Below are 16,360 nucleotides of genomic sequence, written 5' to 3'. Positions count from 1 at the left end.
CGGCGCGCGCCCGCCTTAAAGGCGCAGCGGCCCCGGAGCGGGGATGGGCCCGGGCGCTCTCAGCAGCGGCAGCGAGCTTAACCAGCGAGAACGGAGACCCGGGAGGCTGCAGAGCCTGCTCCGGGAAAGGAGTCAGTGCTGGCGAGGCGGAAAAAAAAAGAACGAGCAAAGAGTTGTGAGGGGCCACATTGCAAATATTTAGGAGCGTACGCAGTAGAAGGAAGGAAATAAAGGAACTAAGGTGTCAGGGTAAGCTCTGACTCTGACCAGCGTCGCTCTAGCAGGGAGGATTTATTCTGCTTTTAGAAGCAAAGCTACTGTGCTTCAGAATGGTTAGACAAGCAGAAACAATGTGGAGGCCGCAGCAGCAGGACGGGGCTTTTGGCCCAGCCTTCTATGGTGACTCTAAAACCAACCAACCGACCAAAAACAAACCCAAAACTTTTATGTGGGGGAAAAAGGGGAAACAACTGCTTCCGAGACCTGCCTTTATTTGTCCACAATTACTGCATCGTCGGTGTTGCTATTGATCCTGCTCCTTGGCAGAAAACTGCTTTTTAATGGCTTCTTGTAAAATAGTTCAGAAAAAATATTAACAAAGCATTATTGAAGTCAAAGTCTGGCTTGGTCCTCAGCCTTGATGCTGAGCATATATTTTAGTTTGGACAACAAAACAGCAATGGGATTTTTTTTTTTTTTTTTTTTTTTTTTTTTGTTGATGCACTGGCTAATGCCTTACTCACTAGCTGTATGCCCTATATTATGATCTAGAAATTGTGTGAGAATATCAATTATGTATTTGCTTATTGGTTTAGAAAGGAAAATTTAAAGGGGGGGAAGAAAGACTTAGATCATAACAATTTAAAAAAATTCAAATGGTAGCAGTTTAGTATGGGAGACATAGAAATTTAAGTATCAGATACTAACACCGTATCATGCAAACTGTTGGATGCCTTGTGACCCAGTGAGTCCACCTGCACTAATTTCACATCAAACTAGAGATACTGAAGTCACAACTAAGAATTACAACAAGCTGCTTGTTTTGCAGAACCCTCCTGCACCATCAAATAATTCTGTTAACTGCATATTCAAGTATATCCACATTTATATATAAATTACCTCAAAGTTTATAATTTTTTATAAAGCAACAAAATTTATTGCTTGGTAGCCAGAAGTTCAGTTAATCCAGGGCGAAATTTAAGAAATTCTACTGACATTTACCCTTCTCCTACTTCTCTAAAAAACAGCATGGACTTCCTACAATTGCAATCGAAACTGAGGTATCTTTGAGGGGAAATCAGCAGATGAGTAAATAAAATACACAACTTGAAACTCATCTGATAGAAATAAATCTTAATTTCAAAACTAAGATTCTGTTTGTCCAATCATAATCCTTGAACGTTTTATTTCAAAGGAGTCCAGGAAAATGCTGCTTTTAGCAAATTCTTGTTTTTAACTATTTGAAAACATGGCCAGGTGTTGTAAAATCTAAAAGCAAATTCCTGAGCCAGTTTTACTGCAGGAAGTGAGAATGTTTTAATATATAAAATATATTGCATAGTATATAATATATTTGGGCCCAGTAGCTTTAAATTAGACTTAGGGAAAATGGATTCATTTATTTGGGGCTTGTTTGAGAAGAAATTAAAAATTACAGTAACAACTGAGGTTTTTGGTCTAAGCAGAGATATATAAGCAGGAACCATTTCAAAGAGTAATTCAAAAAATACCCTCCCCTTACTTCTTGGTTTTTCCGCCTTCTTCCTCTTAATTTGCTTAATGCAAATAGCTGTAGCAATCAGAATCTACAACAACCTTTTAAGGCATGAGCAACTGTTCTGAGATTTTTCTACTTCTAGGAAATGTTAAGAATATTAAAACTAGTTGTAAGCCAAGAATAGGATGATCCTGGCTTTTAAAAAATGCCTTTTCCTCTGAAGATCTGGGTATCTTTGACAACAGCAGCTTGTAGTCCTCCTGAAGAGGTTAGCACTTCCCTTGCAGTACCTCGTCTGTTCTTTTCCTTATACCATTATTTTGGGAAACTGTTTCACTGAGAAATTCAGAACAGACTTAAGTATCTGAAATATAACAGTTCCTTTATTGCAAAAGTAAGGGACAAATGCAAGATACTTATCTGATTTAGAAAAAGGAAGAGGATCCTTCCTTTTCCTAGGAATAAAACTGGCAAAACCAAGTGTTGGGATGAAACTGGCAAAACCAAGGTTGTTTGCTGTTCACATAGTACCCACCCAAACAGTCATTTTTATATTGTTGTAAGGAATTAGTGTAGTCCTACCCTAAGACTGCTCTAGTGAAGCACCAATAATCAATGCAGGCCTCTGTGATGCAAAGAACCATGCAAGAATACCACCACAAGATCTTGATTTTTTACTTTACCACCAGTTTTCCAAGAAAAAGATTAAAAAATCACTTTCACAGCACACTGTGAGAAGGTCACATGTAGCATCACTATATTCTGCTTGATAAAGAGTAGCATCAGAAACTAGAAACCAGAAATCAGTTAAAAAGAAGTTGATTAAAATTCCTTAATTCCAAACTATCCCACCACATCAATTCATCTTTATATGTGTTTTTTGGAGAGAAACATCAGTAGATTTTTATATTTGTTGGGGAAAATAAAAAAGACCGACATTAAGAATGAACAGACTGTGGAAACCAGGATCAGTCATCATTATTTCTAAACAAAATTTTTTTTTTTTTTCTTACAGATGCAAAAGGAATACTCAGATTTGTCTATGATTATCTTTAGGGCAAGAGCATTTGATGCTCCCAACCAATATTCTAGGTAGAGATAGGATTATTACGGTTTTATTTTTGGCTTGCACCAAGTTCTTGGAACCATTTGTGTACTAAGAGTGAAGCTACCTGAACTGACTCTTTTATCATTGACTCAAGATTTCCTGGCATGGCACCAAGAAAGCCTCTGCTGGTTGGATTTAAATCTGTTTCCCATGTAATACCCAACAGTATTTACAGAGACAATTGGAGCCACATTCCCTGTACTTCAAATGAAAAAGTCCAGACTTTTACATTTATAAATATATTACTTTGCTAAATGAACATTTTCATATGATTGCAGTGCACAGTTTGCCTCTTCATTTTGCCCTTGGTGGAGATGGATGAACGACATTGTGTCCATACACAATGTTTAATTAGTTTTTCAAGTTGCATTAGGGAAAAAAAGAGAGGGGGACTTTTCTAATATGCTTTCCCACTAAATACTTGGGACAATATAGATGATTTTTAGGTTGGTTTTTTTTTTTAGACTAAAAGACATGTAAGCTCTGAATCATGCAAAATATGACCATCTGAGCTACATTAGTCTAATGTAACTGGGAAATCTGTTCAAAGGGCTAGTGACAGTCCATTCTCACAGTGCCAGCCTGATGTGTGGGACAAGTTTAAAAAAAAAAGCAAACCACTGAGGCATCACCATATGCTTGCTGTGTTTTCCATAGTGGTATTCCCAGCCAACCACTCTCTTGACATTGGCAGTTGACACTTATCACTGCACCAACATAGTCAGAAGCAGTAAATCTATGTTTTGTCTCATCAGCAGCTATAAACTCAGTGCTATTCATCATATATAGGTGGGTCTCCATCACTGGAAAATGTGGACAGTTTCTTTCCATGATTCTGCACGTGGTCTTCATTTATCTTCTCCAAAGCTTCAATCTAGAGAGCCAAAAATAAAACCATGCTGAAGTCATAAAACTATGCCAGCAGCAGAACACTTCTACACAGCATTAAAAAGCAGCTTTTGAGGTCAGAGCAGGTGTGTAAAACGTTGCTGTTTCAAAGTTTCAGACACATGTAACCGCTGGAATACAGCCAGGTACACCTTAAATCATCCGTTCTCAACAAGTTACTGAAATGCACTCCTTTACAGTTTGAAGCTAGTTAACTAAAATGCACCATTTGCAGGGAGGACTGGATGATTTCTTAAGACTTCAGCTGTATTCCTCAAAGTACAGAAGTGTGCCTTTCTCCAATGACACAGAGACTGGAACTGTAACACTCTGTTCCCTTTATCTCTTTCTTACTTTGACCACCTGCCCCAGGAGTCACCTGATTTCCAGCTCCCACCTACTCCATGCTGAACTAGCACAAACCTGTGATGTCATTAGTAATTAGGAAGAGTAGAATTGCCACATTGCCCTGACTTTAATTAGAAAATATGGAACATTTGACAACTTGTTTTTAAAAATCTAGTATCAGGACACGGGCCTTGAGGAGTTACAGCCAAAGGTTGAAAATTAAAAGCCAACAGTGGCCAAAGATTCCTAAGTAAATATTTACATTAGTATGATTTTAAACTTCAAAATTAAAAATGTCAAAACTTTAAATTCAGATAAATTAATAACTAAACCATGAATAATAATAAGCAGTAGAATAATAATTATTTTTAACTCAACTTTCCTTTTGCTGTACAAACTTTAATGTATGTAAGGCAAGACAACAGCTTTTAAATTAAAACAGATCACTAGATTTAGATTAATGCTGAAATGAAGGAACTATATTCAACATCTATTTAAGTCTTTTCTGCTTGGGCGCAGGGGGATCAGGAAAGGGGGTAGAGAGGTCTGTCAGTCTGAGTTTCTGTAAAGTACAGTACCTGTACTAGGTTGAAATACTCAAGGTTTTTAAAAAAAAAATGCAGAATGACTGCTGAAATTTTACTCACACCAATCACACAAACTACATATGGAAAGTTAAGGTATTATAATAGCTAATGAAATAAAAACTGTTAGACAGAGAAAGCTATACCTCTGCTTGGAAGTCTACTTCATTGTCAGCTGTAATATTTAAACCTGAGACAGCGTTGAAGAGTTCACGCTCATTAAGTGCTTCTGCCACGCCTCCTTTCTGGAAAAACTAGTCAATATAAAGAGCACACATTAAACACTTTTCTACAGAGAACAAAATATTCCTTTGACTTTCTCCAGTTACTACATTTACCCAAGATTACTTTTTTCTTTTTGTTGATCCACAGATAAACGTAACTGAAAGAAGTTTTTAAGTTCTAGTGGTATAATTTTATTTTTTCGCACTTTTTTCACATTCAGAGAAGGACACTATCAGCATGGAAAATGTGCAAGAGTAATCTTCTAAATATCTAAGATATCTTGTATCTTAGAAAACATGCAGCATAACAGAAGATTGTCAGACAACAAGGACCTACCTGTGAGACATTCCTACAGTCTCTGAACAAAAACTCAAGTCCATGAGGATGGGTTGGCTCCACAGACTGACTGACATCAATGAGCCAGACCTGTAGTCACAGAGAAATAGAAATTCACTTTGTATTAGTATTTCGCAGTAGATGAAACCTTTTTCCCCCAAATTAAGAACAAACTCACCTTCCCATCATGCCAAAGCATGTTGTATTCACTCAGATCTGCATGGACCAGGTTGCACTCCCTATACAACTGCTGCATCATCTGCAAGGAGCCAAATTAATGAAGGAAGTATCCTATACTCCAAATAAATATTGCTAGCATGACTATAAAAAAAAAGCCAAAACAACCTCACCTTTCCCTAATCACCCACATAATTTACATTACTTTTTATCCAAGTCTTCTATACACTTCTATCCAGGGAATTGCAGTTTTGGCAAACTGCCAGCAAACTAAGCATTTATCACTGAGCTTAGCTTTGGCAAAGTCAGAAGAGCTACTCTGGTAAACTCAACTAAGCTCTGCCAAGCAGTCCAAGTGCAGGAGACAGATAAGCATGTTCTCTAAATACATGTAATTTTCATTCCTATCACACAGGAAGAAGTCTGTAGAGACTGAATCCTAACCAAAGTACACAAATTCACTTAAAACACAGTTGTGTTGCTCACTTGTCTCATTCATTTGAGACCTAGACCACTCCTGTTACTAAGTGGGGCTGGTTGCTTAGCTGGGTTTTTCTAATATCTATAATGTAATAGCTAGTGGACAGTTAGCAGGTGTCTGAACCAAGCAGATAACAGGAAATTAAAGCATCCACCATGCAACATTCTCATTATTCTCCAGTTTCTAGGTTTGCTGGAAAGGGGGAGGGTGATCCACTGGAGAGTGCTTAAGCTTTGTAAATTAAGTGTCTGGTAAGCCCAGAAAGACTTCAGAGAATTTTCTAAACCACATATTCCTTCTATAAAAGGAGGATTACTTGCTCACAATTCCTCTGCTGCTAAGCATGTTTGTCATCAAATTCCAGTATGTTTTCCACTTGGATTAAAATTAAATTTAATTCTATTTTTTCAGTGCATAATTTCTTATTGATTCTAAGTCACACATTAAACAGCAGCAAAATAAGACTTTGGACTTTGTATCTTGAAAATTATGTAAGCATCCTGAAAAGTAAGTAAGTGCTTGTTTGTCCTTACAGTTATTCTCTTAAAAGAAAATACAGCCCAGAATTGGAGGAGAAATCAGCATCATCTTACATTAAGAACCTGATAGTAGGCTTTTTTCATATCTTCACTACTAAGTGTTACATCCTTTAGTTTAGGAGCTGGGACTTGATCCTGGCCAATGAAAGACATAACCAAAACATGTTTCTTAAGGATAACCACTTGAGGGCAAGGAATTCCTGCATTTTGCATTCTGTGGATAAGAAAATAGATACTGATTAAGAAAAACAGAAAAAAAGTTTCAAAAGTCCCCAAAGTTCCAGTTCCCACTATCATATTTGCAATCTGAGAGCTCTGTGAGAAACTTGATCCAGAGCAAAGTGTTTGAGAGAACTAAAAACTAAATAATTGTCTATATTGCACAGTATTTTACAAAGGAAAAATCAGATTCTGAAGTTATAAGTGAATCTAAAAATGCCCACTGAATACTAATCACTTTTAAAACTAGAACCAGTTAACTTTGTGAGCCTGTAAATTCTCTTGCAAAATCACTGAAGATACTGACAGCTTATTAAACTGTTTTTTTACAGACCCTTATTCAATCTGTGCCAGGTTGTATATTATTTTGGCCTCAAAGTCAAATACCCAGACATTGAGTATCTTCCTTAAACAGAGAACAGGAAACTGACAGGCATTTGGCAGCTACACTACCTTTTGCTTTCTTTACCTTGTTAAGTTATGCATCTCTTTCTCAGCCCACATACGAATGATTTTTCGTGGATTCAATTTACTGAAGCGATCTTTAAATCTGTAGTCATCCTTTATGTACTTGTCACGGTTCTTGAATTCATTAAGAGTTGTTTTAAACACTTTGATGGCACATTCTGGAGGAATAACTTTATCATCTTCAGTTGCACTGTTCATTGAAGAAGACAAATATATATAACAAAGTTCACTATTCACATACTCAAGTGCAGGAGTTTGAGTTTTTATACATTGCAACATATAACAATTTTTCATATAAGAGAGGATCTAATTTTCTATCACGTTTAGAAGCCAATTTAAGCTTATAATAATTATATGATTAAACTTATATATGAATGTTTGGGTTTTGGCATTTTGATTATAAAATAGGCTACCACTCCCAATTTGTTAAGGCACATCTTTTCTCCCCTACTCCAACTTTCTCTCTTGACATCTCTAAATACATTATCTGTATTTGAGTTTTATTAGTTCTTTCTCAAACATAACTGGTTTAAAGTCAGTTAAACACAATCCAGTCACCACAATGCACTCTAATCCTTCCATATTGGAAAGGTTCAAGAAGTGAGCAGCATCCCAACACTACTCTCAGGATAACCTGAAAGTAACAAACAGCACCTCCACTGAGCTGCAAATATAGAGCTGGCAACAGAGCAATCTCTATGGAAAGACAACCTTCAGGTAGCCCAAGATCCTCACAACAGCTCTGTGGTCTGGGACAGGTCAGTGGAAAGAGTTTCTCAAAAATCTCAAGATTTCTTTTTTATAAAAGGAGTACATATTTTTTTCTACAGAAAGGCATGGTGGGTTTGTTCCCACTCAGTAAGAGCCTCCAAGAAGGAAAGTGGGGATTTTTTTACTTATGGTTGGTATCATTTGGTTTTCAGATTTTATTATTATCTGCACATACACAAATACAGCCTTTAAATGTCAGAAATAAAAAAGGTGCAGATGCTTAAGTATTTTTATGTTTCCTGCTTTTTAAATCATCTCTTCTACTTAAAGTTATCATCAGTAACACAATATACTCACTTTCCTCCATAGGCATGAAAAACAACAGATTCTTTTCCTGTACTGATGCAGCCTGTGATGGTCTCCAGCATCCCAGAATTGACCATCTTGTACAGAAGTAAACGTGTTTTAGGATCCACTGCTTTCTCCTACAAGAGATTAATAGAATGAATATGCAAGACATGAATACTCAATTCAATAAAGCAATTCTTTGCTTTACCATGAGTTTAGAATATTTATATACCACAAGAATTCAACTAAGTGGAAAGAATAATGTATTAATAAAATTTGCCTCAACTGACAGAGGGGAGAAAAAAAAAGCCAAACCAAAATAAACATCTGAAGCAAAGCAAATCTGCTTCAGGATTGATTTAATACTCTTAGTTTTCCATCAGCTATGCAGCACATAGAGTAGTTTACTAATTGCACAGTATATACTGAGGCTAAACAGCACTTTCTACGGTGTTTTCAAGAAGACTTTACAAATCATGAATCACAATATCCCAAGTATTATATTTCTTTGATATAAATAACAATAAAGCAAAGCAAAACACACAAATTTGAAGAAGTCTACATCAGGAATTACCAGAGGCCCTACTCCAAACTCACTTATACAGTCTATCAAGTAAATTTCTAAATTATTAGGTCAGTTGGTCACCTCATCTTCCTGAAACTTGTTATGAAGACAGATATTTGGAGCCATATGGTTCAACTGCAGAGGATTAGTCCTCTGGGTGTTTCTATAAATAACTTCCAGGCAGTTTATTAATTGTAGCTGATTAAGAGACAAGTTTAGGAGGACAAAGACAAAAAAAAACAGTAGCTGTTTGCTCTTACTTTGACATGGTTCTCACAGTAATGCAGCTCAAACAAAGAGCCTTTTTCTAGTAGCAGCTGGCTGATATAATTTCCTTCAGCAATGTTAACATCATGTTGCTTAGCTGTTTTGCTAAAACTGGAATGTTGCAAGAAGTTACCCAGCTATTACACAAGATAAGGAGTAGAGAGACTTTATTAAAAACATACAGCAGTGGAATGCTCCTTCTTCTCGTGGAGCCTTGCACTTCGACGTTCCTCAGAGTATGCATGCTGTTTTAAGGCATTGAAGACTTGATTTGACAGCTTTAAGTCCATCCCAATTCCATCCCCAACTTGGAATTCAGGTGCAAACTACAAGCAGAAATTTAAGCATTGTTACTAGCAGATGCCAAAAGTTGGCACAAACAAAAATTTTCCATTCTGCTTTAGAAAAACTCAGGATAGATTTGGACCTATGCGAAACCCACTTTGTGCAATGTTATCACTGTGTTAAAAAACACCACACTGCTTTAAACTCAGAACTCAAAGTTCTGTTCAAATTGATAGGAGATTACCTAACATCCTGCAAAAGTAGCACTTGCAGCATTTCCTTATTTACAGAAGTTGCACCAGCTACCTTAAAGAATATGAAAGTTATGTACTACAGATAAAAAAGCTGAAAAGCTGTAAGTCAAACAATTGACTGAAAATAAGTTACTTGGCTTATCAGACAAAATTAATTAGAAGAAACATTGCACAACATCTGTGATTTTCAAAAATAGCTTTCGTGTTTTATTTGCTTGTTTGCCAAACTTGCTGATAGTTTTGTTTTGCCAAAACAGTTCTGTGCAAATTCTTGAATTGCTCAATAACAAACTATTATTAAACAGAAAACTCACAAAACTAAAAATGCCAATGTGAATAACCAATAAAGCAAAGACTGCGCTGCTTTCACCCAACAGGGGGAAAAAAAAAAAAGTCAGCACCCTATCCAGCAGCAATGGTGGACAAGCATTAGCTCTTTGGCTGAATTGCAGCACTCCAGTTTTACACACAAAATAAATTCCCCTAAGTTTTCACTTACATTTTCCATACGAGCAGTGTTTTTTCTTCCACATACCACTTCATCATGTTTTGTAGTAATGTCTTTTCCTTTTCCAATGAAACCCCTTCTTGGTGTAGTAGTAGGTTTATCTGCCAGCAGTGAGAAAAATAAACTGAACTTTAGATGTAAACAAACATAACCAATGCTCATAGATGTCCCACAATATCCACAAAAAGACATAATTTTATTTATAAAACAGAATAAATTACTTAATTTACAGTCTTCTCTTATGCTAAGCATGACAGCTTCTTTGGCTATGTTACAACTTACTTCTCTGTCTTCTCTGGGGTGTCAGACACATTTCTGGCATGCTACGACAGGAGTATTCAATATCATGTGCAGATGATATGTAATCATACCATCCAAATGTAGATGACAGATAAGCACATCCCACAATACTTCCCATGTAGACTGGTTCTTTTGCCAGATTCAGCCACTGAAGCCAATACATTGGCAGTGAAAATCCTGAAGTGAAAAGCCCACCCAACCTCCTGCTGACACCTCCCATTGAGATGACCTGATTTTAAATGTAGCTGGTGTCTCTCCTTACATTAAAACAAGCCCTAATTTAACTCTGTCATATTCTCAGGTCTATTGGCTGAAGAAATTGTATTGTTTAAAGCTGTCACATACCTGCTCTGTATGGATCATGACGGGTATCCTGCCAATCAACCTCGTCCTCTGAGCTGTCACTGTCATAGGGATGCACCTTCCGATAATTTTCAAAGGATATGGAGACTTGAGAAACAAACCAAATAAGCATGTCTGTGATTATCAGGGATTTGCTACTTCCTCACAGCTAATTTAAGCCAATTTAAGTTAAGCACCAAGAATAGCTCAAAGCAAAAATATTCCTTCTGATGAAGGTACCTTTGCTATCTCCATTGATCTTCTTCTCTTCACGCCGGAGCTGCGCATCATATTCCCTGTCAAATTCCATTTGCAGCATCTGAGCTAGCATTAGATCACTTGAAGTGTCAATATTTTCTCCTGTAATAAATGGTCCTTCAGCAGCACTACATAAGATGAAAACAGGAATTTTTTACAAAATTACACATAGCAATCTAAGCAGAAACATTGTTTTATACCACTTTCCCACTCTATACAGCAGACTTCACACAGAGCTGCACAGAAAGGAATGGATCTCAGCTGTCTGACTCCTCTCCTAGCCAACACTAAATATTAATAGATCATGACTTAATTTCTCTTTGCCACTCATTTACAGTGCAAATTTTACTTAAACTTTTGCTTGTTTACCATTCTGCAAGAAGCATTAAGTGCTATTTTTAAGATGTCCTTCAGGAAAAAAAAAAAAAAGAAGGCATACAGGTGCATGCATGTGTATACTTATTTATATGTTTAAAACATCCCAAAGAGTGTTGCTTTGGTCTGCTTCACAGGAAAGATAGTCATATTTGTACAATTTTAGAACTAGTAAGCTCCTGGCCTTTGTTTAGAGCTTTCAAGTAGTGGGAAGATACAGGTAATATACCTGATAGTTCTCAAAATAGCATTTTAAACTGCTGACAAGAGTGCCTAAAAGGATAGGAAAAAAAAACATTTCTGACATTTTTCTAAATATAGCTTACAGACTATGTTAACACCACCAGAAAATGCCAAGAAAACATCAATAAGGAAGGAAGAGCAACAGAGAAGAAAATCCAAGGAAGAGTTTTAGCTGGGGAAGCCATCTTTACTGAAGAAGATCTGAAGAACAGAGTTAGAGGCAACAGGCAAATCATTTACTATATTGCTGTGCTCTGAGCTCATGGTAAGAAAATGCACAAGAGAGAGAAGATGGCATCACAACTATGGAGATCACTAATCCACGACTTAAACTTACGCAACCACTTCAGGAAAAGCAGCATTTTCTTCTTCCAGCTGCAATTCTTTTGCCAGCTGTTCACTCATTACATCAGCAAGAGAACATGATATTGATGTTGTGCTAGGGGCTCCCCACGGACACTGTAAATAAACATTTTATTCAAGTCAGCAAGATCTGGGCAGTGGCAACGCAATAATCAGGATAAATTGGTGCCTCAAAAATAAGCTCATGTAATCTTGTAAGGGCTCTTCTACAGATACTTGGGGAACTACTCAAAAAGTAATTTCATAAACTCAATAGGGAGAACTGGGGTTGAAAAACTGTCAATAGTCGCTTACTAATGAAGGGAAAAAAGTCAGTTTGTCAGTGTCGGTACCCTCGGGAGACAGGGGCAATCCCTTCCTAGGATTGCATACAAGCAGACACACAACCTGCGCAGAACTTCCTTTGGAACAGCCCAACAGCGATGGCTTACGCACAGCTTCCTGCCCCGCTTCAGAGCCCTCAAAGGTCAGCCTGCCTAAACCAAGCCCTCAACACCGCAGAGACACGCACGCCTGGCTCGGGCGGGCCGGGCTGGGGAGCGGCGAATCCAGGCGAGCTGGGACTCGCTGCCTGCCGCCGGGAATCCGAGCTCACCCGGCTCCAGCGCCCTCGCAGGGACGCGACTCGGCGATCGTGCTGTCACAACAGCTCTCGCCACCAAGGCCATAATTGCCGGTAGCAGCAAACCACGCTCGGGTCGCCCTGCCGAGTGACCCTGGCGGTGCTGGCAGCGCCCTCCCCACGGCCTCGGTCCTTCTCCTCCTGCTCCCCGAGCCCGAAGCGGCGGCCGCGGCCCTTGGTGCCGGCACAGCGCTCACCTTGCTCTGCCAGGCGGGGCCCGGCCCGGCGTCGGGCGCGGCGGCGGCGACTCCCACCGAGTCCATCGGGCACGCAGGGGCGGGCGGCAGCAGTGGCAGCAGTGGCAGCGGGGTCTCTCCGCGGGGCAGCAACGCTCCGACTGCGAAACCTTCCGGGTCCTGCCCGGTTCTCCGCGGCCGTCAGGCGGCCCATTGGCCGGGGCCGAGCCGCCTTTCCGGTGATGTCAGCGGGGCGGCTGCGGCGCGGGCGGAGCCTGCCGGGGAACCCAGCCCGGCCGAAGGGAGAAGTTGAATAGCTGACGTCTGTTTTTATCTCGGGGAGTAACCTGGGGAACGCTGGGAGGGAAAAACAACCCCAGCAAATCAAACAGTAAGCCAGCGGTGAAACAAATGGATGAAATGGAGTCCAGAGAAGGGCAACGGCGCTGGGGAAGGGTCTGGAGCACAAGTGTGATGAGGAGCGGCTGAGGGTGTTTATCCTGGAGAAAAGGAGGCTCAGGGGTGACCTTATCGCTCTGGAACCACCTGAGGGGAGGCTGTGGCCAGCTGGGGCTCGGCCTCTTCTCCCAGACAACAAGCAACAGGACCAGAGGACACGGCCTTAAGCTGTGCCGAGGGAGGTTTAGATTGGACATTAGAAGAATTTCTTCCCAGAAAGGGTAATTACACAGACACTAGAATAGTCTGCCCAGGGAGGTGATGGAGTCATCGTTCTTGGAGGTGTTTAAGGAAAGACTAGATGTGGCCCTCAACGCCGTGATCTAGTCGACTTGGTGTTTGGTCACAGATTGGACTCAATAATCTCAGAGACCTTTTCCAACCTAATTGATTCTGTGGTTCTGCGAAATGAAATAGTTGGCATTTGTTTTTATTTCAGGAGGTAGCTGAGAGAACAGGAAAAAAATACAAGAAATTAACTAAACAATAGGTAAACAAATTAACTTGATCTTGAAAGTCACTGTAGATGCAAGTTTAAATACTTTGTGTGTGACCTGCTGCCTTTTACATCTCAATTTTATATGTAATGTTTATCTGGAAAATAGTATTGTGACTAAAATGCCTTATTTCTAGGACAGCAGCAACATCAAAGTGTTTTGCTAGAACACATTAGGTGTACTTGGGCAAGTTTCCTGAAAGGAAGGAAGCAATGCCTAGAAATCTCCTGTGGCCTGGCTCATCCTCAGCTGTTGAAGGTATCTGTCTGCAGTCAGACAAATGCATGTCACAGTCTGTGTTGATAATCTGAAAACCAGCCTAGGGAAGCCGAGTGTCTGCACAGGCAGAAGTAGTAAGGGATTCTGTATCCTCTGTGGCATCCCCCAGCCTGCTTGGAGTAAGTTGCCTGTTTTACATCAAGCAAAGCCCATACTGCCAGGCAGGCCCAGTAAAGGCCATTCATATCAATTCTCAGCCGTGCAAGAATCAGCCTCATCGGCCAAAGTTCCTCTTATTTGTCCTTAGCAACCTGCAATGATGTAATACATTACAATCTCCTAAGACACTGTTCCAGAGTTCATTACCCCAGAAAGTTCCCAACTAAAAACCAAACCATTTGGAAGAGGGTAGGGCCCTGAATTTGTAACACACAGCCTGCAGGTATGACACAGGCTTATGCCACGAAGGCACTGTAGGATCATAGAATCCTTTAGGTTGTAAAAGACATTTAAGATCCTCAGGTTCAATGGTTACCACAGCACTGCCAAGTACTGACGAGAGTGGCTTTGTCTGGTGATGCAGTACCAGCATGTTTCTTGTTCTCTCTGCACTTGGCCCTGGTGAAAAGAGATTATTTCTTTCCCTTTGCAGCTGCCTTTTGGGGTATGAAGATTACTGCCTTGCTCCTTTCTCCCTTTGTCTAAAATTAAGTTTAATATATGAGCAGAATATCAAAGCCATGTCCTGCTGCCCTGGGAAAAATCATTATTCTTGCACAGCTGTACAAGCACTGATTAAGAAAATGGGTTTTGGTAATTTTGATTCAGAAAGACATGTACAGTGACTAAATATTCCTATGTCTTCCTATTAAATTTTTTTATTTTCAAAAATAAGTCTTCTATATTAGTCTCTTAAATATTTCCTGATTAGGCCTTGATCCCATGACCTCTTATCTGAAGGGTTCAAGCTTTGAACTGAATTGTGTTAAGAAGAAATGTTCTGTGAAATGATGCATAAACAAAATCATTTGTGACACATTCATACCTCCCAATAAAAATAGTCAAAAATCTAGATAGAGCAGAAACTTCCCTTCATATTATCAAAATAATTCTAAAGCTGCATAGTAATTGCTTTGTATGTAATTCAAGTTAGTCCTGATAAACAACATTAGCAGTTTACATCTTCATTCTTAATCCCTCACTATAAGTGGCCTACAGGAATTCAAACCTGCCTCTGTATTTGGCTGTAAGAAAATATATCATCTTTTCCCAAGTCACCCACTTGTACTAAGAAATGCTCCAAAAAGCTCAGAGATATCACTGTAGTATTTTGCATCAAATTGATACTCCACTGTAATAAAAAGTCAAAAGTACTCCTACTGCATGTTTATGTTAGTCTTTGTAGGTATCCATAAACTTTACTTACTCTTTTAAAGATTTACATGCTGAATTTGTGGCACAATGCAAAGTGTGCCTTTGTTTGCCAAATACACATTTGACATTTGTATGCAAACAGGTGCTCTGCAAAGTGGAAATGCTGCATCACTTGCCCTACCATCTCTAACACATCCATTACAGTGGCTCATCAGTGATCTCTGTGAGCCTGCATGGACCAAACATTTCAGCACTGGAAATTGATGTCTGTGTTGGACCACCACCTTACAAAACAGATAGGATCACATCTGAAGCACCTAAATATTTGAATATGTCTTGGTGCAAGTCAGCTGTTCAGCTGTTCCACTCTGTTGACCTTGTCTTTTGAGGCTAAACAAAGCAGGTTAGACAGGCTCATTTTATGGCCTGGATTTGACCACTTAGTGCCTCCCTCCCTCCCTAGTTTAAGCTATGCTCATAGATAAGGTTCCTTATTTATGCTGCTCTGCTCTGTCCTCTAAAAAGAGTGTACGTGTACAGAGAGTGCCCTGTACTTTGTGTTACCTGAGCAAAGTCAAGGTAAGGACTGCAAAGATAGGGCCTTGCTAATACCAGGACTGGCAAAAGCAAGGCTTACCTAGGCTATAATGAAAGATCACCCAGTAACCATGACCTAACAGGGTGTGTCTTTCACTGCTTCTCACCTGCCTGGGATATTTATAGTTCACATGTCACCAGTGAATCATAGGATCCTGGAACAGTTGGTTGGAAGGGGCTTTTAAAGTGAGTCATCTAGTCCAGCCCCCTGCAATAAGCAGAGACTTCTTGTCATGGGTGGGAGTGGGAGCTTCAGACAAAGTTTTTTAGAGAAGCCTTTCCATTGAGCCATGAGGTGCAGAAAGGACCCCCTTGCTTTCTAAATTCCTTCTCAGAGAGGAACCAAGGTGCAGCTGGATCCAATCTTAGCCTCAGACTGTCAGCGGTTTAAGAAATTATAAAAGTGTGATTGAACCTTTGTACAATTTTGTCCTGTAGGATAAATGGTGGCAAACCAGATCTATTTCTATAAAATGAATGATTCATTATGATAAATTATTAGACAAA

At 39.5% G+C, this 16,360-nt stretch overlaps 1 protein-coding gene across 1 annotated transcript; it reads right to left on the bottom strand.

Annotated features, from left to right (window-relative positions):
* Nucleotides 1-2,372: 2,372 nt before the first annotated feature.
* RIOK3 (RIO kinase 3) lies at nt 2,373-12,936 on the bottom strand. Its single transcript, XM_079302093.1, is given in 15 exon segments — nt 2,373-3,699; nt 4,792-4,899; nt 5,207-5,296; nt 5,385-5,465; nt 6,458-6,617; nt 7,092-7,280; nt 8,159-8,286; nt 9,164-9,307; nt 10,020-10,129; nt 10,674-10,778; nt 10,911-11,056; nt 11,884-12,005; nt 12,729-12,796; nt 12,799-12,901; nt 12,904-12,936. Coding segments are annotated over 15 exon segments (1,674 nt in total). The 5' UTR covers nt 12,922-12,936; the 3' UTR covers nt 2,373-3,597.
* Nucleotides 12,937-16,360: the final 3,424 nt, after the last annotated feature.

The sequence above is a fragment of the Erithacus rubecula genome, assembly GCF_903797595.1.
Source record: "Erithacus rubecula genome assembly, chromosome: 3".
Lineage (NCBI taxonomy): Eukaryota > Metazoa > Chordata > Aves > Passeriformes > Muscicapidae > Erithacus > Erithacus rubecula.
This window is presented reverse-complemented; position numbering and strand designations above follow the sequence as displayed.